The sequence below is a fragment of the Saccopteryx bilineata genome, chromosome 2, assembly GCF_036850765.1.
Source record: "Saccopteryx bilineata isolate mSacBil1 chromosome 2, mSacBil1_pri_phased_curated, whole genome shotgun sequence".
In the NCBI taxonomy this organism is placed as follows: domain Eukaryota; kingdom Metazoa; phylum Chordata; class Mammalia; order Chiroptera; family Emballonuridae; genus Saccopteryx; species Saccopteryx bilineata.
This window is the reverse complement of record NC_089491.1, coordinates 276,663,196-276,685,430: the sequence shown is the minus strand read 5'-3', so window position 1 is coordinate 276,685,430 and position 22,235 is coordinate 276,663,196. Positions and strand designations below refer to the sequence as shown.

At 50.0% G+C, this 22,235-nt stretch overlaps 1 protein-coding gene and 1 long non-coding RNA gene across 5 annotated transcripts in view; one reads left to right on the top strand and one right to left on the bottom strand.

Annotated features, from left to right (window-relative positions):
• GOLGA3 (golgin A3) overlaps nucleotides 1–14,016 on the top strand; it is a 38,377-nt gene extending 24,361 nt beyond the window's left edge. For all 4 annotated transcript variants that reach the window (XM_066260904.1, XM_066260903.1, XM_066260900.1 and 1 more), the window contains 15 exons: nucleotides 218–379; nucleotides 669–1,037; nucleotides 3,215–3,292; nucleotides 4,021–4,284; nucleotides 5,209–5,303; nucleotides 5,659–5,875; nucleotides 7,894–8,037; nucleotides 8,550–8,747; nucleotides 9,450–9,566; nucleotides 9,842–9,981; nucleotides 10,623–10,755; nucleotides 10,965–11,087; nucleotides 11,695–11,859; nucleotides 12,598–12,761; nucleotides 13,312–14,016. In XM_066260904.1, the coding sequence (XP_066117001.1) occupies nucleotides 218–379; nucleotides 669–1,037; nucleotides 3,215–3,292; nucleotides 4,021–4,284; nucleotides 5,209–5,303; nucleotides 5,659–5,875; nucleotides 7,894–8,037; nucleotides 8,550–8,747; nucleotides 9,450–9,566; nucleotides 9,842–9,981; nucleotides 10,623–10,755; nucleotides 10,965–11,087; nucleotides 11,695–11,859; nucleotides 12,598–12,761; nucleotides 13,312–13,531 (2,589 nt within the window). In that variant the 3' untranslated portion in view covers nucleotides 13,532–14,016. The remainder of the gene's footprint in view (nucleotides 1–217; nucleotides 380–668; nucleotides 1,038–3,214; nucleotides 3,293–4,020; nucleotides 4,285–5,208; nucleotides 5,304–5,658; nucleotides 5,876–7,893; nucleotides 8,038–8,549; nucleotides 8,748–9,449; nucleotides 9,567–9,841; nucleotides 9,982–10,622; nucleotides 10,756–10,964; nucleotides 11,088–11,694; nucleotides 11,860–12,597; nucleotides 12,762–13,311) is intronic.
• A 2,001-nt stretch (nucleotides 14,017–16,017) lies between these two features.
• LOC136325847 (uncharacterized) lies at nucleotides 16,018–22,183 on the bottom strand. The gene is made up of 3 exons (XR_010729320.1): nucleotides 21,928–22,183; nucleotides 18,106–18,271; nucleotides 16,018–17,530 (listed from the first exon to the last, which is right to left on the bottom strand). It is a non-coding gene; the product is annotated as an uncharacterized lncRNA (long non-coding RNA).
• Nucleotides 22,184–22,235: the final 52 nt, after the last annotated feature.

The window sequence follows — 22,235 nt, the reverse complement described above, 5'->3', positions numbered from 1 at the left end:
GAGGGGCCATGGGCAGAGAGCAGGCAGATTGGCCTGTCTGTGGGCAGCGGGAAGTCTCCAGCCTTCCACCCTGTACCCCTCGGCTCCTCCCTTTGCAGGTCGTGGACAGATGGTGATGTGAATGGGGGTCTCTTACCACCTGCTGGGTTTTCCTGTTCAGTCTTCTGTGGCCATCAGGTTATCCTGCTTTTTAAAAAACATTCTCTTCTGGACCCAGGCTGACATGTTGGACCAAGAAGCTGCCTTTGTGCAGATTCAAGAGGCGAAGACAATGGTGGAGGAAGACCTGCAGCGGAGGCTGGAGGAGTTCGAGGAGGAGAAGGAGCAGCTGCAGAAGATGGCGGCCTCAGCAGCAGCCCTGGAGCAGCAGCTAGAGCAGGCAAGCCCCTGCGTGTCCTTGAGTAGGCTTCTGGGGCTGCATTCTACTGGCCTCACTGTATGCGTTTGTGATTATCCATCTGCTGAATTCATTTTAATGTCACATCATCAGACCTGGCTGCTTTCACAAACCCAGCTAGGTGCTTACTTCTGCAAGTGTTCTTGTATGCCAGACCTTCATGTACAGGAGACTGCCAGCGAAATGTCCATGCAAATGGTCTAAAACCTGAACAGGGAAGCAATGTTAATTCTGGAGTGGGTGGTCATACTGAGTCTAGTCTCTTTTCCAGGTGAAGTTGACATTGCACCAACGAGACCAGCAGCTTGAGGCCTTGCAGCAGGAGCACCTGGACCTGCTGAAGCAATTTACTGCAACCCAGGAGACATCACAGAGCCGGGAGCAGGCCCTCAGTGACCTGCAGGTGCGCTACGACGAGCTGCACACCCGGCTGGAGGAGCTGCAGGGCGAGGCAACCTCCAGGGACGACACCATCCGCTTCCTGCAGAACGAGAAGATTGTCTTGGAGGTGGCTCTGCAGGCAGCCAAGAGTGGTGGAGAGGAACTCAGCAGAGGAGCCAGATGCTTGGAAGAAGATGCTGAGGAAACGTCGGAAGTTTTGGAGCAGTTAAGACAGGAATTAGGCGTGAAGTCCAGCCAGGTAATGCCATTTGCCATCTTTTTGTATGAGTTGCAATCATGCATGTGAGTATCAACACTGATGATTTGGTTTTTCCTTTGAACCCCTTCTTTTGTAAACATGAAAGTGCGGCCAGAGCCGGGCCCAGGGCTCAGCTGGGGAAAGACCCACTCCCGCTGGTGGTGAGCTTCCAGCCTGCTTTAGCCATTCATTGGGTGTCTTAACAGCCAAGAGCTAGAAACAGTTATTTAGGCTTTGAAAGGAAGCTACCCGAAACACAGTTTCTGTCCGCGGATGACGTGAGCTCAGATAGAGAAAACTGTGTGGAACTTTTGTCTTTTCCTTCCTATGTTCCTTAGCAGTGGGACTCAAAGGACATGGCAGCAGGATAGTCTGGTGTCTGCAGGTGAGGTGGGCAGATGGCCAGAGTGTCTGGATGTGTGGACATAAACTAGCACCCACACCTGGGAGCTGTTATGCTAACAACTGACATGTAGGTGAACATTAAAAATATAGACAACCCGCCTGACCTGTGGTGGCGCAGTGGGATAAAGCGTCGACCTGGAACACTGAGGTTGCCGGTTCGAAACCCTGGGCTTGCCTGGTCAAGGCACATATGGGAGTTGATGCTTCCTGCTCCTCCCCCTTCTCTCTCTCTCCCCTCTCTCTAAAAATCAATTAAAAAAAAAATCAATAAAAAAAAATATATATAGACAACCCTGGCTGGGTAGCTCGGTTAGTGTCATCCCATCACGCCAAGATTGCAGGTTTGATCCCGGTCATGGCACTTGTAAGAATCAGCCAATGATGCATAAATAAGTAGAACAAGTCAGTACCTTTCTCTTTCTTTCCTCCTCTTTCTCTCTAGAATCAATTTAAAAAAAGAAAATACAGATAGAACAAGGAAGCTTCACGGTGTACAGGAAGTAGAGTTGGTTGATGTTGGAATAGTTTTGTCCTCTTATCCCACCCCATAAGCAACAAGATGAGAAAAGAAAATGTCAGTAAGGCCCTGGCCGGTTGGCTCAGTGGTAGAGCGTCGGCCTGGCGTGCAGGAATCCCGGGTTTTATTCCCGGCCAGGGCACACAGGAGAAGTGCCCATCTGCTTCTCCACCCTTCCCCCTCTCCTTCCTCTCTGTCTCTCTCTTCCCCTCCCACAGCCAGGGCTCCATTGGAGCAAAGTTGGCCCTGGTGCTGAGGATGGCTCTGTGGCCTCTGCCTCAGCTGCTAGAATGGCTCTGGTTGCAACAGAGCGACGCCCCAGAGGAGTAGAGCATCTCCCCCTGGTGGGCATGCCAGGTGGATCCCGGTCGGGCGCATGCGGGAGTCTCTCTGACTGCCTCCCCGTTTCCAACTTCAGAAAAATTAAAAAAAAAAAGTCAATGACATTTTTCTGTTGGGAAGTAAGATCGAGGGAGGCTGTGTTTTCTTTGCAGACATTGACCAAACTAAGTTACTTTCTAGGACAGATGCATAGGCAGCTCATCAAACCAGCAGGGATGTAGTTAGAAGAATTGCGCAAGTTCTGTTGATAAATTTGAACTATATTTTACTGACAGTAAGAGAATATCTGCCTGACCAGGTGGTGGCGCAGTGGATAGAGCTTCGGACTGGGATGTGGAGATCCCAGGTTCGAGACCCCGAGGTCGCCAGCTTGAGTGCAGGCTCATCTGGTTTGAGCAAAGCTCACCAGCTTGGACCCAAGATTGCTGGCTTGAGCAAGGGGTTACTCGGTCTGCTGTAGCCCCTCGGTCAAGGCACCTAGGAGAAAGCAATCAGTGGACAACTAAGGTGTCACAACGCAAAACTAATGATTGATGCTTCTCATCTTTCTCCATTCCTGTCTGTCTGTCCCTATCTGTCCCTCTCTCTGACTCTCTCTCTGTATCTATAAAAAAAAAAAAAGAGAGAATATCAGCTGATACTGGGAAAGCTCTGAAAGAGACGTTTGTTGGTACTAGGCGTTATTGATCATGTTTGAATTTTGCCTGTATTATTATTAACCGAGTCACTGATAGCCATACCTTGGATTAGGACTCTTATTCTGAACACAGTGGTAGGGAGTGGTGGTGGCGTTCCTGTCTCACTGGGGAGCTGTCTTTCCAGCCCTGATTTGGATCAGAATGCAGGTGAATCCCTTGTAGGCACAGGACCCTCCTGGAGCCATCAGTAATGTCTGTGCACGTGTCCCTTGTAGGTAGAACACCTTCAGGAAGAGGCTGCCTCTCTGAAAAAGCAGATGCAGAAAATAAAGGAACAGTTTCTTCAGCAGAAGGTAAAGTTGAGTTGTTGGTGTTCTTTATGGAAAAAAAAGTGTCTGAAAACAATCTTCTAAGTGGTATAATCACTTCACTGGAACAAGCTGGTCTAAGAGCATGGTAACGTCTAGATGCATTCAGTTTTTAAAGGTACTTTCTTGACTTTTAAGACATGCCCTTCACCCTCCCATTTTAATGAGGTGTGTCCTCAGTGGGATTGGACCATGCAGATCATGCCCTGTGGTCACAGCAAAGGTGTGCATCACCACCACACTGGCTAAGTTTCTATTTAACACACACTTGGAAAGTGACACCATGACACAGCTTTGACATAGGTCATGGTGCACACATGGTAGACTTTTACTTTCACAAAGCCTGTGTCCATGTGGGAGAAAGGAGAGCACATTGCTAGCCCAGGGTCTGTGGAAGGGTGGCCCCTGAAGGAGCATGCTGAGTGGTGTGGGCTTTATTACACGGGGCAGCCAGTCAGCCAGGAGTGCAGCTCAGAGAAGGAATTGCCAGAATCCTGAAAAGATGGACGATTAAGGTGCCAGCAGTTGGCATGACAGCTCCGCGTTTTGGCCAGACATGTTCAGGAATTATATAACAGATGTCTCAGTGGAGGTTATCTTGGGTGTAGTGAAATGTTATCTATAGCCCCAGATAAAAAGGTGAGCATTTTTGTGTAAACCTAGTGTGTCCTGAGCGGCCCTGCCCACCCTGGCTGCAGCTTCTATCCTGATAGGTTATGGTGGAAGCCTACCGACGGGACGCTGCCTCCAAAGACCAGCTCATCAGCGAACTCAAGGCCACGAAGAAGAGGCTGGACTCTGAGGTGAAAGAGCTGAGGCAAGAGCTGATTCAGCTTCAAGGGGATAAGAAGTCTGCAGAGGTGGAGCAGTCGCGCTTGCAGAAGGAGGTGTCCCGGGTCCAGCAACGGATGGTGGCTCTCCAAGGGCATCTGGAGTCAGTACAGCATGAGCGTGATGAGATGGAGATGCACCTGCAGGTCTGGGACTCACTGGTGGTGAAGGCTGAGCTGTGTGGGGCTCCCCTAGTGGGTGGGGCAGCGGTTATTCTGATGGGCTGGGCGATGGTTGCACAGTGGCAAGGGGGCTAGGCTCGTGGAGGGAGGTGGCACTGATAGTGCTGGAGGAAGGTGTCAGTGCCATACAGTGACGCAGGGGTCACCTGGATCTGGAGGGCAGCACAGAGTCCCAGGCTGCAGCAGCTGTTCCTGCTCTGGGCAGTGGGAGCTGGCGAGGAGTGTGACATGGTGTCCCAGCCAAGGTTCCTGTGTGCGGGCTCTGAGGGTGCAGTGGGAGCTAGTGGAGATGGCCATGGTGGCGAGGGTCAGCGATGCTGAGACAGAAAAAGCACAGCGCCGTCCACAGCCTGTCAGGCTGAGGGGCGTTCCTGAGATGAGAACTAGGGGCATGTCAGACCAGGGCTGTTTGACTTCTGAGGCTTTTGAGGTCTCAGGAGGGGGCCAGGAGGCAGGATACAGGGGGGCAGATTAGCTGGAGGCCACAAACTGAGAGTTTTGGGAACAGATGGCGTCGGAGCCCCATGGGACAGATGGAACTACAGGACCCAGGGGCCCAGTGTGGGACACCTGCAGAGCACGTGTCCTCATGGACGTGTTTAGGGCAGCAAGGGGAGCCAGGAGGAGGCCAAGGCCCGTAAGCTAGTTCACATCACTCCTTCTGGTTCTGGGGAGCCTGGGAGGAGGGAAGTCTTTCTTGGTGTTCCCTCCGTCGCTCTGACACAAGCAGCTCGAGACACCTGACCTCTCTGAAGTGGTCACTTATAAAAGGGCAGAGCTCTCTGTCAGGCCCTTCAAAGCCTGTGTGCTCAAGGTAGCCTTGACACAGGACCTCGTACCTGGGAGGCAGATGGAGCTTCATCCTCACTGGCTCTTCCTCCTGTGCAGTCTCTGCAGTTTGACAAGCAGCAGGTGGCTGCGCTGACGGAGGCCAACGAGGTACTCAAGTCACAGATAGAAGAGCTGCGTCAGGGAGCTGCCAGGTGAGTGCTAGTCCTTGCCCTTTCTGCTTTTACTGTCACCTGTGTTTGTGTCCTGCGTTTGTTGGACCCCCAACTCCCACCCCAGCACATCCCACACATGCATGCACACTCTGGTCCTATCAGCCGTGATTTATTCGTGAACCTGTGGTTGGGTCCACGACTCTGTTTTGTTGGGTAGACGCATGTGGACAGTGCAGAAGGAGCTGGGCAGGTTTGAGTGCAATGCTGGGTGCTGCGAGTCACTGACATGGGCCACATTCAGGGGTTTTAGGTCTGGGGGAGCAGGAGTGGAAGAAATGAAGCTGAGCACAGGTAAAGGGGACTCAGGAGGCCTGTCTTCTTTGCCACACCCCAGAGCCATCACTGAACAGAAGCAGCGGGTGACACGGCTGGGCTCAGACCTGAGCAGCGCTCAGAAGGAAATGAAGAGCAAACACAAGGCCTATGAGAGCGCTGTAGGCATCCTCAGTCGCCGCCTGCAGGAGGCGCTCACAGCCAAGGAGGCGGCCGAGGCTGAGCTGAGCCAGCTGAGAGCCCAGGCAGCAGATGGCCCCAGCGACCTCACACTACATGTGGGTACCGTGTCTGCTCTGGCCCTTTGGGGGTTCTCAGGGTGGGGAGCTGAGGGGTTATGAGCATTTCCCCTGAAACCCTCATAGAGCCCTAGGAAAGGGGCAGAATGAGTGTGTGGGCAACATTTCTCTAAAATTTGGTATGGTATGTACGTGACCAGGAACCTGAACAGTGTGAAGGTCTTCTCACTTAATTCCTGTGAATCTGTTGGATATGCAGGGTCAGCTCGGACATTCAGTCCTCACTCAGAGTCCACGGTGTCTTTGCTGCAGCTGGCTCCTCTTTACACCCCTCAGTGTCTGAGGGGCATCTCCATGAGCATTGTGTGAGCTTGTGAGGGTTCCAGTGAGTATAGGACAGTCCAGAAAAGCTTTTTGGAGGAGACAGCATTTGACTGGTCTTGATAAACAAGGCACTGGGGTGGACAGGTTGAGCATCTTAGCAGATGGTTCTGGGAATGGCCTGCACAGGATGGACAAGGGTCAGGGTGTGTGTCAGATGCAGACTGACATCTCAGGTAGGATAAGACCTGCAGCTACCCTGTTGAAGGACAATGAGGCCAGGAGAGGCTGCAGCAGGGAGAGAACAGGAACGCATGCAGGTGGCAGAATAAAAAACAGCTGGCCAGGTCTGCGCTGGTGTGCACAAGCATGGGCAGGCCCTGTGTCCAGGTTCAGGCAGTGGCAGGTAGCTCTTTTGACAGGTGTCTTTATCCTGGAGGCATGGGGAAGGGTGCCAGTATTATGAGCCCATAGCCTTTTTCTTGTTGATTATTTTTTAGGTAACGGGAGGCTGGCATCACAGGTGGTGGGCAGGAACTCCTGGCTGGGGATTTGGGTGGGGGGGAACTTCATGACATGAGGTTTTCAGACTTGCTCAGGTCCCCTTCCAGCTTTGGGTCTGATGGTTTTTGCTTCTTGGAATAAAATTCCATCTGAGTAAATTAATTTGCATTTCATTTATTATTCTCCAATTTGAGTTCTGCTTGTGTTTAGTAGTTTCATTTCTTCTGTGGAGTTTGTTTCTGTCACAGGATTGTCATACCCATTGTGTTTTCTTGCTAACTTAAATACTCTTTCTCATTTGCTTACTTTATAAAATGTTGGGAGGGGAGGCCTGACCTGTGGTGGCGCAGTGGATAAAGCGTCGACCTGGAATGCTGAGGTCGCCGGTTCAAAAACCCTGGGCTTGCCTGGTCAAGGCACATATGGGAGTTGATGCTTCCTGCTCCTCCCCCTGTTCTCTCTCTATCTCTCCCTCTCTCTCTCCCCTCTCTCTCTAATAAAAATGAATAAATAAATAAAAAAATCTAAAAAAGTAAATAAGTAAAAAAAAAAAATTTTTTTAAATGTTGGGAGGGGAGAATTTATTCAAGTATAGTTTTCCTTGTACTATAAAATATTTATTCTTTTAACTTCTTGGCTGATGTGGGGTGGGAGGAGCAAAACCTCTAGATTGCCCTCCACTTGCTGCAGGACCTCCACCCAAGAGCTACAAGCTGTGCAGTCTATCTTCGTTCAGTGTAAGACCGAGCTCAGCAGGTTACTCACCTTCCAGATTCTCATAAGTTAGGCTGAGGTGACGTATATACTCAGACCCCTTATTAGGTGGCTTAGTGGAGAAACAGGTGTGAACATCACCTGTACCCAGCGGCAGGGAGAGTGCATGTGTTTACATGCGTATGTGCATGTGTGTGTGCGCACATACATGGTGCTGGTTATATCATACCTGCTACAGCTTGTCACAGGTAGTAACTTATAACTTTTAAGCTGCAATTCAAAATTTTCTGTATTTTCAAAGCATTTAGCTGAAAGTTGTTTTGTTTGTGAGTCGCTGCTGTGTGTGTACAGTGGTTAGTTAAGTCCTCTAAAGGGAAGGTAGGTGCTGTGAGAAGCATTCACTCATCAGTGTGCTTGGCAGCCTCTCAGGGTCTAGTGATGTGGGCAGAGGGAGGTCAGCACCTGCCATGGCCATATTGAAGCCTATGATCCAGTTCACCTTCCTGTCCTGTTGTTAGGAGAAAATCCAGGCCCTGGAGTTGGAGCTGCAGACCGTGGGTCAGAGTAAGGTGATGCTGGAGAAGGAGCTGCAGGAGGTCATTGCGCTGACCAGCCAGGAGCTGGAGGAGTACCGGGAGAAGGTGCTGGAGCTGGAGGACGAGGTAGATGAACTTGTGGCCGTACAGCAACATGGACAGGCCACACCGCTCTGGGTGTGCCTCTAGAACAGGGAGAAGGGGCCGTGGAGTGTCAGAGCCCAGCCTGTGTGCTCGACCAGACTGCTCTGCTCTCCATACGCCATCCAACCACTTCTCTGGATCTTTGACCACTCAAGTGCTAGATTCCCCCCCCCCCCCTGCACACGGTAACACCAGCTCTAGCAAGGATGTGTCTGCTACCTCCTGTGTGGTGGGTGTCAGAGGTCTTGCGGCAGCTGTACTCCCACCTAAGACATCCTAGTTGCAAATACCAAGGACAGTCTTGACCTTGGTTCAGACAGGCTTGACCTTTAAAGGTCCCACGTGCCTGTCAGGCCCTGAGACAGGCGCTGTCCCCGCTGGTGTGGTGCATGGTATCTGTTGCTGTGTTTTGTGTCGGCTGTTCTGTTTCTAGTGGGTGACATCTCTGCTGGCCGGAGCATGTGACTATATGACTTCGCTGGTATTTGTTTCAGCTTCAGGAATCCAGAGGCTTTAGGAAGAAGATAAAGCGCCTCGAGGAGTCAAATAGGAAGTTGGCTCTGGAGCTGGAGCACGAGCGAGGGAAGCTCACGGGCCTTGGACAGTCCAGCGCGGCCTTGCGGGAGCACAACCATGTCTTAGAGACGGCATTAGCCAAGAGGGAGGCTGACCTCATGGAGCTAAACCTTCAGGTACTCAGATTTATGCACAGCATGGTGAAGGCCGAGTAGCACCCCAGGCTTACTGTGCTCTCTGTGTGCTGTTGCCACAGCACTTGCAGGAACAATGTGCACACAGGCCCAGGCTCGGCCCGTAGCTGAGTCCTGGGTGAGCTTGGGGCGGGCAACTCCTGTTGTTCCAAACTGGGCTTCCCCAGTTCAGGACAGTCCCATTATACATAAGGGACTAATCCCAGTGGGGGTTTCACCCCAGATCCTGTTCCCAGCTCAGGCTCAGTAGCCTCTGGGAACTGGGGAGAAGCTAGGCATTTCACAGAAGTCCTATGGCCATCAGTGGCCTTGAATTTTCCAGCCATCAGACTTCAGTTTGACACTGTTCCCATACCTGCTGTTTGACCGTTCACATTACCTGCCTCACCATGGAGGTGTTGCCTTTATAACCCTGATTCATGTGCATCTTGGTGGCTGTACGCTTGAGGATGATTATGCGATCGTGTGCCTGTCAGCTCAGGTGTGTGTTCATAACAACATCTGAAATGCAGTCTCCATACTTCCTATCTCCTTTGATTTGGTGGTAACATGTTGTGAGGTCTGTGGTGCCTGCTGCTGGACCCCATGTGGCACTGATCACAATGGCCCATGCTTTGTCCTGGGCTCTGCAGGCCATGGCATTGGGTGTCCTTACTGACACATCCCCTTGGCACTGTGCTACAGGTTCAGGCCATCATGCAGCGCAAACAGGAGGAGGACCGCCAGATGAGACAGCTCGTGCAGACCTTACAGGCTGCCCTGGAGAGAGAGAAGCTGGAAGTACACAGCCTCAGGAAACAGGTGTGTGGCCAGCGTCTGACCACGTCTGCAGCACAGCCATGTACAGCCTTTGCAGGGCACATTTTCAGTGTCTAAAACTGGGCGTGGGCACCTTGACACAGCCATTCCTCCAGAAACACCACATGCATACTTTTGCTGGCATGTCCCAAGCACAGTGTCATCAGGGCCTGGGTGACAGTGGGGGCTGGAGAGCCTTGGTGTCCACAGGACAAATGAGGGTAAAGGGCATACTGCTTCGGCCTTGGCACCTGCTGAGGTCAGTGTCCTCCTTCCAGGTGGCTGCAGCCAAAGCAGAAGCAGGGCACAACCACCGCCACTTCAAGGCTGCTACCTTGGAGCTGAGTGAGGTGAAGAAGGAGTTGCAGGCCAAGGAGCTCCTAGTGCAGACGCTGCAGGCGGCGGCCGAGCGTCTCCAGTGAGTGTCCTCAGGTGGAGGGTTTGCTGCCACAAAGTGCCCCTGGAGCTCTCCCCATTTCCAGTTAGCACATGGCACATTCTGCAGTCTTTGTATGAGCAGGTCTGGGAAGAAGATAGTGGTCCTGTCTCAAGAAGCCTGTGTTTTCCCTGGCCGGAGAGGTCATTTGGTTAGAGCGTAATCCCAAACTGTGAAGGTGTGGGCTTGATCCCCAGTCGGGGCACATACAGGAATAGTTCAACTTTCTCTCACTAAAATCAACACATAAGATTAAAGGGAGAAGCTTGTGCTTAACCCCTACATTTCAGTTTTGATGCTGCTGTCCCCTGTGCACCCTTCCAGCCCTTCACTGACAACAAGAGTTTCCAGTGTGAGGGACAGGCTCCGATGAGGGCATCCTCCAGTTGCTATGACTGTAGGAACTTGGGTTGGTCCCTGTGATGCTGTCCGTTCCACCGTAGTCCCAGGGGGTTTATGAGGTTAGTCAAGTCAGTGCATCTAACATTCTTAAACATTCCTCACCCACGGTGAGCTGTGCGTGAGTTTCACCAGGATGGGTCATAGAGCTGACACCATTTTGGCGGGGCGGGGTGTCAGGTTGGAGGAGTGCTGTCATTGTGTCTCCTTGTTTTCTGTGCCAGGCTTCAGGAAGGGAGACATGCCCAGGAAGTGGCCCAGTTCCAGGCGGAGCTTGCTGAGGCAAGGACACAGCTGCAGCTCCTGCAGAAGCAGCTGGATGAGCAGCTGAGCAAACAGCCTGTTGGAAACCAAGAGGTGATTGTTGGGGGTGGCTTAGCATCTCAGCTAAGGGGCATGCAGGCCTGGACTCTGTTGCTGGGCAGGCCCAGCCCCTTCGCTCCCTGTGTGCTTGCACAGGGACAGGGTTTTGTTCTAAGAGTGATGTTAAACAGGATGTATAGGGATAGAGCACTCTGTGCAGAAAGACACTGACATTCTGCTCACATGACTTTTTCCCTCTATAGATGGAAAACCTCAAGTGGGAGGTAGATCAGAAGGACAGGGAGATCCAGTCCCTGAAGCAGCAGCTGGACCTGACTGAGCAGCAGAGCAGGCAGGAGCTGGATGGTGCCGAGCGGTCTCTGCAGGTACTGGGCACATGACCTGAGGATGTTGGGCAGATTTTACCTTAGACGGTTGTGACACGAGCCGTTACTGCACTTGCCGCATCAGTGGTGACAGTGAACTGTGAGTCACTCCATTCTACAAGAACCTTCAGGTCATACAGCTGATGGAGGCTAAGGACACCAGAGCCTGGTGCTATGCCTGGGCTAAGCTGTGAAATGTGGCAGTGAATGACAAAGCACATAGGAAAGACTACTAGTTGGTGACACCTCCACACGCAGGTGTCTGGGCAGTCCTGACTGCTATGGGAGGGTCAGGGGCGTGACTGACAACCAGAATCAACTTTTATTCTTGCTCAGTAACTGAGCATGGGATTCACACAGGGGACCCCTGGAGTTTGTTGTAGGTGTGACCAGGGCCACGTCACCAGCTCCTAGCAGAGGCCCTGACACAGGGTAGGAACATGGAGGATGTGAGTGTAACTGAGTGTCATAGTCTCTTGATGGTGGGAGGAGCTGGAGCCAGGAAGGGGCTTCCTATGACAATCAGTACTCCCGACACACAAACGGAGGTCTTTGCAGTGCATTTGAGATCTTGTACCTTTGAAATCTATGACTTGACATCCTTTAGAATATCAAGTCGGAGCTGGAGATGATGCGGGAAGACCTGTCCGTAACCCAGAAAGACAAGTTTGTGCTTCAGGCTAAAGTGTCAGAGCTGAAAAACAACATGAAAACGCTGCTCCAGCAGAACCAGCAGCTCAAGCTGGACCTGCGACGTGGCACGGCTAGGACGGTGAGCAGGTCCCCTCACAGCAGCGGGGACTGCAGGCCTGTGGGTGGGCAAGCAGTCTCTCAGACATAAAGTTGTATTTGACCCTCATTCAGCAACTACTGTGTGAAAATAAGTGGTAGAGAATTCTGCCAGGACAACAAGCCAAATCATTTTGTTTTTGTGCATTTTCCAACAAAATGTTTGTTGCTATTAGTGAGTTCAGGTGCCATTTTGTTTTGAGGCCATGGTTTGCTGTGTTAATAAGATCCCCAGCCCCTTAGCGAGCCTGCCTGGGGCTCAGCTTGGGCACCGGAACCCCGAAGCTGCTGTCAAGCCCTGCTCAGATTGTTGTATGCCTGGTGTTTGTCTCTTCTCAGGGTACATACATGTTTTCCCAGTCAGAGAAGCATCTCGGACTCAGAGCTCTATTAGCACCATTTGTCTGCCTGTGCACAAAATTTAAGTCTTAGAAAGGGAAGTCATCTGGGTTGGGAAACTTAATTTCTTAGGGAAATTCAGTCAGGGTCATACTCTCGTGGGAATTCCCTCATGGAAGCTCACGTTTAGGTCTCAGCTCCATCCTGAGAAGCCAGGACTGTGACTTGCTGTAGGAAGGTTTTTGGTCTGGCTGTGACTGCCAGATGAGCGGATATGCCTTCCCAGGGCTGTGTGGGGCTGGGAGACAGGTCTGGAAGCACCTGTGGTGGCAGAGACCACAGGGTGGACAGCAGAGAGTTAACCACATGCTTTTCTGGACAGAGAAAGGAACGGAGGGGTGATGCCAGCCCTTCCAGCCCCGTGACGCCAGTGAAGGTCCCAGACTGCCCTGTCCCAGCATCACTGCTGGAGGAGCTGCTGAGGCCTCCGCCTGCTGTGAGCAAGGAGCCCCTGAGGAACCTCAACAGCTGTCTGCAGCAACTGAAGTACGACAGGCTATGTCATGTTGCTTAGTCTCTGAATCCCTTGTGTAACTCGGCAGAGGCTGCTGCAGCACTGGTCTTGCCCAGGCAGGGTTGAGCAGGTCTCTGTGAAGTGAGATACATTGTAAGGTGCGAGTTGCCTGCCTCTAAATGACCGTGAGACTCCCTAAGTCAGCAGGACCTGTGCCCTTAAATTCCCATCAGCGTGAGGCTGTTCAGAGGATGTGGCCGTGTGGGGATGTGTCTTTTGATCCTGTGAGGGAAGCCACATGTGAGTCCCTCAACTCTTTTTCACATATCCCTAAGTAGAAGCCTGTTGGCCTCTGCACGGCTCCAAAAATAGTGTCGAAAGCCCCTTAAGTTCTCTGACCCCCATTGCTGTTGCTGTTGCAAATAGAGAGGTTCTGTGGGTCCCTGAAGACACCACAGATGTGTGAGCCAACGGCCATCCAGTTGAAGCTTGTCAGCCTACACATCCCTCTTGGGGAAGCAATGGTATCTGTCCTGGTTCCCCTCTGACTGGCCTTCCTACCTTTGCCCCTTGTGTCTCCAGGCAGGAGATGGACAGTCTGCAACGCCAGATGGAGGCACACACCGTCACCGTGCACGAGTCACTTTCCTCGTGGACTCAGGGGGACCCTGCTGGCAGCCCCAGTTCCATGGGTGACCGTGCCAACCCTGGAGGAGACGCAGAGCCACCCAGTCCCAACAGAGCATCCATAGAAGGGCTGGGAACGGTGACCACCAAGCATCCCCAGCCCGAGTGTGTATAACTCCCAAATACTCTCTCACAAGGTTTCATATCTGGGTGAGCTCTGTTTCCCTTAGTGATGGAATTTAAGTTGTGTGTTTGCCTTTACAAGGAGTAAGATAACAGGGCAGTCACCTGCAGCTCATGACCAGCTTCCCCACAAAGCGACCAAATCTTAAAATCCTATTGAAGCGCTCATTGACAGTGTTAGAAGTTCTCTGAGGGTCGTTTGCAGGAGGCAAACCTAAGGAGTGACTTGGACGCTGCTCTGCAGCTGCATGTCCCAGTGACCCCGGTCATGGGTCAGCTTCCTTGCTTCCCTGTGGGACCCAGTATGAGCTCACCTTCCTGCGAACGGGAAACTTGATTTGCACCTTTGGTTTTTATTTTATTTTCATAGCCACCCCACCATAGGAAGTATATGTAAATACTGAGAATCATAACCTAATCTTTAAAAAGTATGTTCTTGTGTTATTTAAAAATGAGCTGAATTGTCTGCTTATTGATTGCCTTTTGAAAATCTGCTGTCAGGAAATAATGTACATGTAGAACTAAGGGATGTCAGTCAGAAAATTATATTTTAAGAAATATAATTATTTTATTTACTCTACCTTCTAAAACCAAAAATTCTTAGACAAAGAGTGTTTTTTGTTTTTATTTCACTTTATTTTTGAGGGTCTTTCCCTTGTCATAAGTGCACGATGCTCACCTGCTCAACCCGACCCTGCTCAGCCTCACCTTAACTCCTAGGCAGGCTCTCCAGTCACCAGGATGCCCAAAATGATGGCATAGTCACCACACCCTGACCTGATGTGTGAGGTATGGGGAGAGGCAAAGACCAGGAGGGGCAGGTGGGGTTCCAGTCCATGTAACACAGCTTCTGCAGGCCATGCCTGTGCCCCAAGTGGAAGTGTGCACCAGGACTCGCAGTCATCGCAGACACATTGGTCTCGGTGGTGACAGCCATCAGGAGGTCCGAAGTCCTTCATCGTCTCACCTGGAGTGCAGTGAGGTTTCTGGAAGAGGCAGGTCAGCCCCAAGAGGAGTGGTGGTGAGGTCCCTGTGCTCTTCCAGTGTGTAAAAACCTTGTTTGAAACCTGGCACAAGTGTGGGAGGTTTACTTGTACACACATCCCACCTGAAGTACTGTACTTACACCCGCAGAAACTGATGGACTTGAGGGCTGTAAGTTTTCCCGAGTTTGCTAAGAAAACCTAAAGTAGTATTTATTGTAATAAGTTAGAGAAGAGCGAGGTGAGTGCATGCACACCCTGTGCGGACCTATTGCTCTGAAGATGGAATGACACGTCCAGATTTGGCTCCGCATGAGCCTGTTACTGTGACCTTTATCTCATTTGTGGAGAAAACAGTGGTATTCTGAAGCTGTCTGTGTTCTTTTATATATGCTGTCAGCAGGTTTGTCTGTAAAGTAGTGTTACCCCAAAGACATTTAGTGTTTAGAAAAGGTTCCCCAGCAAATATTGGGACTTCTAAATATGCGTCTCATTTATACAGGGTCAATCTTGAAACAATACTTGAAAACTCATTATAAATGTATCCTACTTTTGGAAATCGTTTTTGACAAAATTGTTTTTGCACCATTGGAAGAGAAAGATAATTTATGTTATTTATTTTGGCTGCATCACCCTTATTTTAACTTTAAAACCAAGAAATGGCACTCAGCACCATGCCTCAGCAGTTCTCATACCTACCGTGGAAGGGCTGCCAGTTGTTACCGTGTCCTTTCTCTTAGGAGAAACTAATTCTGAATGCATCCATTAAGGGGAAGCTATTCTCTGTTTTCACCCCCTTCCTTCATCTGGCCACCTTCTGTGTGTGCGTGCGTGCATGTGCACATTTGCCTCTGGCTTCCTGTCATTGCTCTGTGCCACCTTCAACCTCAGTTCCCATCCTTCAGTCCAGCCAGCGCCTAGCCAGCTTTGGTCTGGGATTCGGGTGCTCACTTGTTTTCTGTGGGCTTCTGCTTTCTTATCTCCCTGGGACTTTGCTGTCATTTCTACCTCCCAACATATGAAACATTCTTCTGTTCGGGCAGAAGTGGGAATTAGGAATTTACTTATGAAAAACAGCAGTCAGGGCTGAAGTATTTATAACAGCAGGTTCACCACTGCATCATATTTGTGTTTCTTTTTCATCCTGTGTGATGAATATGCTGTCATGTCCTCACTCAGAGAACATTGGCTTGGGCACCTTATTGTGTCATTACTTATTTTTCTTATGTTGCAAAAGAACCCCTATTGCAATGTGATTATCATTGATTACTCCACAAGCAGATGCCACAGATCTGATAGGTTTTGTTCTACATGGTGGGGCAAATATAGGTTTACAGTTGTTTGTATGTAAAATAATACAAAAATAATATAAGAATAAATTTTCTGTTTCATGTACTCACAACTGTGAACCTACTTTTGCCATACCCTGTAGTTGGAGAGATAATAGGCTGTTCTTTTTGGTTAGGGTGTGAAATGGGCTCTTTTTGTCCCAGGGTCCAGGTAGCAGGGAAGTTGGCCTACAGCCAGGGCATTAGGATGTCTCACTGAGCTACTCACAGCTTAGACTTTCCTTGTTCTAGGGTACCTACTAGAAAGTCACCATGATGACATGCATTTCTACTTCATGAGTATTTTTCTTAACAAAAATTAAACATGGTATGTAAAGATTTCTGGCAGTGAGAGGGACCAGCATGTCTGAAGAGAAATGTCCCTTTTTTAGGGACCCATGACATTGACAGCACTGTTAATATGTGAGACACTCAGCCTTATTCACACTAGTCCAGTGACCACGTCCCAGGCAAATGCCATGTGTGGTGGTCTCAGGTATAATAGGCTCCTGGGGGTAATGTTTGATGGTCTAGAAAACTTGGTGGTTTTAAGTTATTTATTTCTGTTAAAATTTATTTCATTAAAGGGAGTCCTCAGGTTGGGGTTTTTCAGGGGAAAGGTGTCACCATGCACAAGTTGTGACTTTAAAAAGCATGTTCATTTTTTATAAATTTAAGCGTGCTTGGGAATTCCTTAAATTTTGGTGCAATAAACTATTTTTTATTAAAGATTTTCATATTTCATTGGGGGGTTTCATATATATATATTGTCGTGTTTGAAAGTAACTTTTATCTTATGTTGTCACTCTGTCCAAATATTTGTCTTGAAAGAATTTCCATGTTGCTGAAGTCTCAGGCTCTGAAATCTAGCTTCTTATGGTGCCTTGACCTGTACTGTTCCCTCTTGTCCCCACGGCAAGTGCTGCTACATGCCAGTCTATATCAGGAGAGGGGTCTGCAGGAACAGGGGATGTTCCAAGTGAGCGGGAGAAAAAAAGTGGTAGCTGCTTCCATGCTGCGGACATCCACGGAGCGTCCTGTACTGGGGTGTCGTCGGCCAGCACTGAGCCCTGCTGACACTGAGCCCTGCTGACACTCGTTCTGACAGCAGCAGGACCATAAGTCTTAATTTTGAGGCACCCAAGTTTTACCTCTTTTATACTTTATTCTTTCTTTTCTTTTACTTTTAATTTATTGATTTTAGTGAGAGTGGAAGGAAGAGAGAGAGAGAGCAGGAACACTGAGCTATTTGGCCAGGGCTCTTTTTTTTTTTTTTTTTTTTTTTTTTTAACAGACAGAGAGAGAGGGATAGATAGGGACAGACAGACAGGGACAGAGAGAGATGAGAAGTATCAATCATCAGTTTTTCGTTGCGACACCTTAGTTGTTCATTGATTGTTTTCTCTAATGTGCCTTGACTGCGGGCCTTCAGCAGACCGAGTAACCCCTTGCTCAAGCCAGCGACCTTGGGTCCAAACTGATGAGCTCTTTGCTCAAACCAGATGAGCCCGTGCTCAAGCTGGCAACCTCAGGGTCTCGAACCTGGGTCCTCCACATCCCAGTCCGACGCTCTATCCACTGCGCAACCTGGTCAGGCTGGCCAGGGCTCTTTCATACTGTGTTCTTGATCAAGAAGAGTAATCCACAAGGAGAGTCTTCAGTGAAATATGTCACCGATATCTAGCATGGTGAAATGTACAGAATAGAATCAGTGATCAGAGTGTGATTTTGGGTGGGAATCTCTGTTTTTCCCCTGTGACTTTTATCTTCTATACCCAGGGGTCAGGTAGCTTGTGACAACACAGGTCTGAATGAGGCTCCCTGACCATCTCTTTTTTTTTTTTTTAATTTTTTTTTTAAATTTTTTTTTTTATTTATTCATTTTAGAGAGGAGAGAGACAGAGAGAGAGAGAGGAGAGAGAGACAGGGGGGAGGAGCTGGAAGCATCAACTCCCATATGTGCCTTGACCAGGCAAGCCCAGGGTTTCGAACCAGCGACCTCAGCATTTCCAGGTCGACGCTTTATCCACTGCGCTACCACAGGTCAGGCGACCATCTCTTTTTGAGGCTATAACTTCTTCAAGTATTGAGGATGCAATGTTTCTTTTCCTACAATGACCATGAAGGGAACGGTCACATGCATCAGAACATTTACTTATAAAATTGCTAAACTTTTGTAGGCACTGAATGAATGAGTTGGTGAATTTATTTTTCAAGCTCTAGTTTCGATGTTCCTGTGCTGTACATCCTCTTACCTGGACAGGGAGTCACAGAGGGTCCTGGGTGCAGGTTTTTAGGTAGCTTCCTCCTGGCTCATGGGTGGCAGGTACCAACAGGGATGTGTGTCCAGTGTGAGATTGAGGACCTTCCACAACAGGAGGCTCACTGTTGAAGTCAGGAGGTCATTCCAAAGTCTCATACCTTGAGATTACATGGGAAATACATACAGGATTATTTACACAGTTGGCATCTAGTTTGATGGATAAAACGACAGCCATTGGAAATCTCCGAGCCTTTCTTCCTACATGACAAGGAATTCTCAACAATCAGTAACTTGCTAAAACCAGAGCAGCTTTTATTGGAATTTTTCTGCTTCCTTTATGCATGTTTTCACTTGATTGTGAATGTTGCAGAATGTGGTAAACCATGTACTTGGGCAAAGCCTTTTTCCTGAACACAGCAGGAGATACTGAACTGTTGCAGGTCCCTTGTTAGTCTGTTTGGTGTGGGCAGGGCTTCTGGGGCAGGTTTTTCTCACCTCCAGGCTCATCTGTCAGGTAGAGGGGTACCTCCTCCCTCAGGAACAGCATGCTTCCAGTGGTGCTGGGATGTGGGGGAAGGATGGCCGTGACTTTAGGAAGCCCCTGGAGGTCCTCCACCTGGTTTGGGAGTCACTAGAGGGATTTTACGTGTGATCTGGGTCAGAGCCCTACAGAGGGCTGGTGCCTCCTTACAGCTAACTCTCACTGGGGGAGCTTCCTTTTGTTTGTGAGCCTTAAATTCTTGGACACTTGAAAGTGACTATTTCAGCACTTAAACGCCAGCATATGAAAGCTAAATGCCTTGCCTCATTTGGAACACAACCTTCCTTTAACTGACTTCTCAGTGGTTCTCAGTCACTGGCCCAGCCCACAGCAGAAGTCCTTGTCACTCCCCAGGCAGGCCCACAGCTCCATTTCACCCCCCTTTCTCTGCTCAGTTTAGAACCAAACATAGTTGTGGAGCTCACCCATAAGCTCTCCAGACCTTCAGAATCATCCTTCTACTCCTGTTTGAAGCACACATTTGCTCATTCACTTTAGTAGTAACTCACTGAGCCTGCAGAGTCAAGTCCATGCATGCAGCTTGGCTCTTAAATCCTCTACGATATGGCCCAAATCAACCTCTCCGTCCTTTCTTATTGGTTCATTCAACATTTATTGAGTTATATGTACTGCTCACAAAAATTAGGAGATATTTCAAAATGAATATGAAGCGATGAAAGCATTTTTTAAATTAAGATCAGAAAAGCAAACAAGTCAAAGAAAATAGTTTGATTATGCAAATGAGATGCAAACCCAATTATTGTGATTGGGTAGCAAGTGACATATCAAAGGCTTTTTTTTAATTGCTTCATATTCATTTTGAAATATCCCCTAATTTTTGTGAGCAGTGTAGTTGTATCTCCTGCTTTTCACCACATGGTCCTCCTCTGCCTCCACGGGATGGCAAATGCAGGTTGTGAGGCAAGAGTCAGCTATTCCAGGCAGTGAGATAGTGCGCAAGGTGTGTCCCTTCCAGGCCAGGGCATTGACTGGCTGCTGCAAAAACTCTCCATCTTGGTGACAGCATCAATACCGGGTGGTCCTCCTGGTTAGCATGAGGACCTGAATGAAGTGACAGTGACTGACCCACAGTGAGAGGAAGCACAAGCAAGAAACAATTCTTGTTCTCAGGCCTCTGGGGGATTGTGGGTCATTTGTTACTGCAACTGACCCAGCCTCTCCTGGCCAGTGTCTGTGCCCACCACGTGCCAGGAGTGCTCTGTGCCTCACACAGACACCTTTCCTGCTCTCTGGGACCTGTGCTGCCCTGCCTTTACTCACTAAGCAGACATCTGTGTGCTCTTGGCTTTTCAGCACTATACCCAGAGCTATTGAAAAACCAGCTCTCCTCCTGGAAGAAGCCTAATTTAGTATTTGAGGATTTTGTGGATGCTTTAAAAAAAAAAGCCCTGGCCAGATACCATACGTGAAAGTGATACCTGACCAAATTGTTGATTCAACCACTCCCAGAAACAGAATCTTAATCAGCTAGTTGGGAATTTTCTGGTCAATGCCATGAGGTCATCACTCACATATTGCCCTCCCCATTCCCCTTCACGCTCCCCACCCCTGCTGCTGCCCCCAAATAAAGGGGCAATCTTCATGATAAACCACTTGCCATTCATTTCCCCCAAAGGAAGGATGTCCGGCCCCAAGAATCATCTACTATATTTGTTTGTCAACAGCTCATTTGCCCCCCACCTTTACAAAAACCTTCCATTTTCCACAACACCTCAGTGCTGCTGGATGCATGAATCACTTAATACAGCCAATTAGATCGTCACATTGACTTGGTTGAATTTTTTTTTTTTTAATAATTTGGGACTGTGACAAAGGTGCTAGAACATTCTGCAGACTTGCACTTTCACACGGAAAGCTGCAGGGCGAGCTCGCTTTGCACTCCCAGCAGACGTGTGTCTAACTTCCAATGCAGCAGCATCTCACCGTCCTTGAAACCACTGATGCTGAACTGAGTTCACCGCAGTACCAGCCAATCCGTTTTATGATTTCGACTGTCAACGTCAGTTATATATTATTATTATTATTATTATTGATTTGAGAGAGAGAGGGAGACAGAAACATCGATCTGCTCCTGTCTGTGCCCTTACTAGGCTAGAACTGAACCCGTGCCCATGAGTACGACCCTAACCCACTGCGCCATCTGGCCAGGGCCCTCAGATTTTTTTAGATTATTTTCGGCACTTTAAAAATTACTGTGTAGGCCCTGGCCGGTTGGCTCGCGGGGGACCCGGGTTCGATTCCCGGCCAGGGCACATAGGAGAAGCGCCCATCTGCTTCTCCACCCCCCCCCTCCTTCCTCTCTGTCTCTCTCTTCCCCTTCCGCAGCCAAGGCTCCATTGGAGCAAAGATGGCCCAGGCGTTGGGGATGGCTCCTTGGCCTCTGCCCCAGGCGCTAGAATGGCTCTGGTCGCGGCAGAGCATCGCCCCTGGTGGGCGTGCCAGGTGGATCCCGGTTGGGCGCATGCGGGAGTCTGTCTGACTGTCTCTCCCCGTTTCCAGCTTCAGAAAAATACAAAAAAAAAAAAAAAAAAAAAAAATTACTGTGTAGGCCTGACCTGTGGCGGCGCAGTGGATAAAGCGTCAACCTGGTAAACGCTGAGGTTGCCGGTTCAGAACCCTGGGCTTCTAGCCGGCTGGCTCAGTGGTAGAGCGTCGGCCTGGCGTGCAGAAGTCCCAGGTTCGATTCCTGGCCAGGGCACACAGGAGAAGCGCCCATCTGCTTCTCCACCCCTCCCCCTCTCCTTCCTCTCTGTCTCTCTCTTCCCCTCCCGCAGCTGAGGCTCCATTGGAGCAAAGATGGCCCAGGCGCTGGGGATGGCTCCTTGGTCTCTGCCCCAGGCGCTAGAGTGGCTCTGGTCGCAATAGAGCGACACCCCGGAGGGGCAGAGCATCGCCCCCTGGTGGGCAGAGCGTCGCCCCCTGGTGGGCATGCCGGGTGGATCCCGGTCGGGCGCATGCAGGAGTCTGTCTGTCTCTCCCCGTTTCCAGCTTCAGAAAGAAAAAAAGAAAGAAAAAAAAAAAAAACCCTGGGCTTGCCTGGTCAAGGCACATGTGGGAGTTGATGCTTCTTGCTCCTGCCCCTTCTCCCCTCTCTATAATGAATAAATAAAATCTTAAAAAATAAAAAAATTACTGTGTAGTTTGCATGCTGCAAAGTTCACCCTTCTGTTGTTTGGCATGCGCCCCGCGCCGCATCCTTCCCCAAAGCTCCCCGCCCCGGCAGCCCCCGCGTGAAGTCACAGGCCGGTTCACTCGCAGTTTTCCCACGCCTCTGGATGCTGCCGCGCCACAGGTGAGGAGATCCAACCCGCCGCGCCAGTGGAGCGGGCAGCACGGTTAACAGAGAAAGTTCTCTCCGAGACGCGCGGCAGCTGTCAGTCTCCGGCCTCCTTCTGCTGGGAGAAGCCGCTCTACGGACCAAGCCGCCAGAAACGGTGCAGTCCAAAAACGTTCCAATAGAATCGTTTCCAGGGAAACCGGAGCCGCCCGGCAGGGCCCCACCCCGAGGGCCACCGGGATACGCCCCCGCCTGGGGCACGCCCCCGGCCCACGCCCGCTTC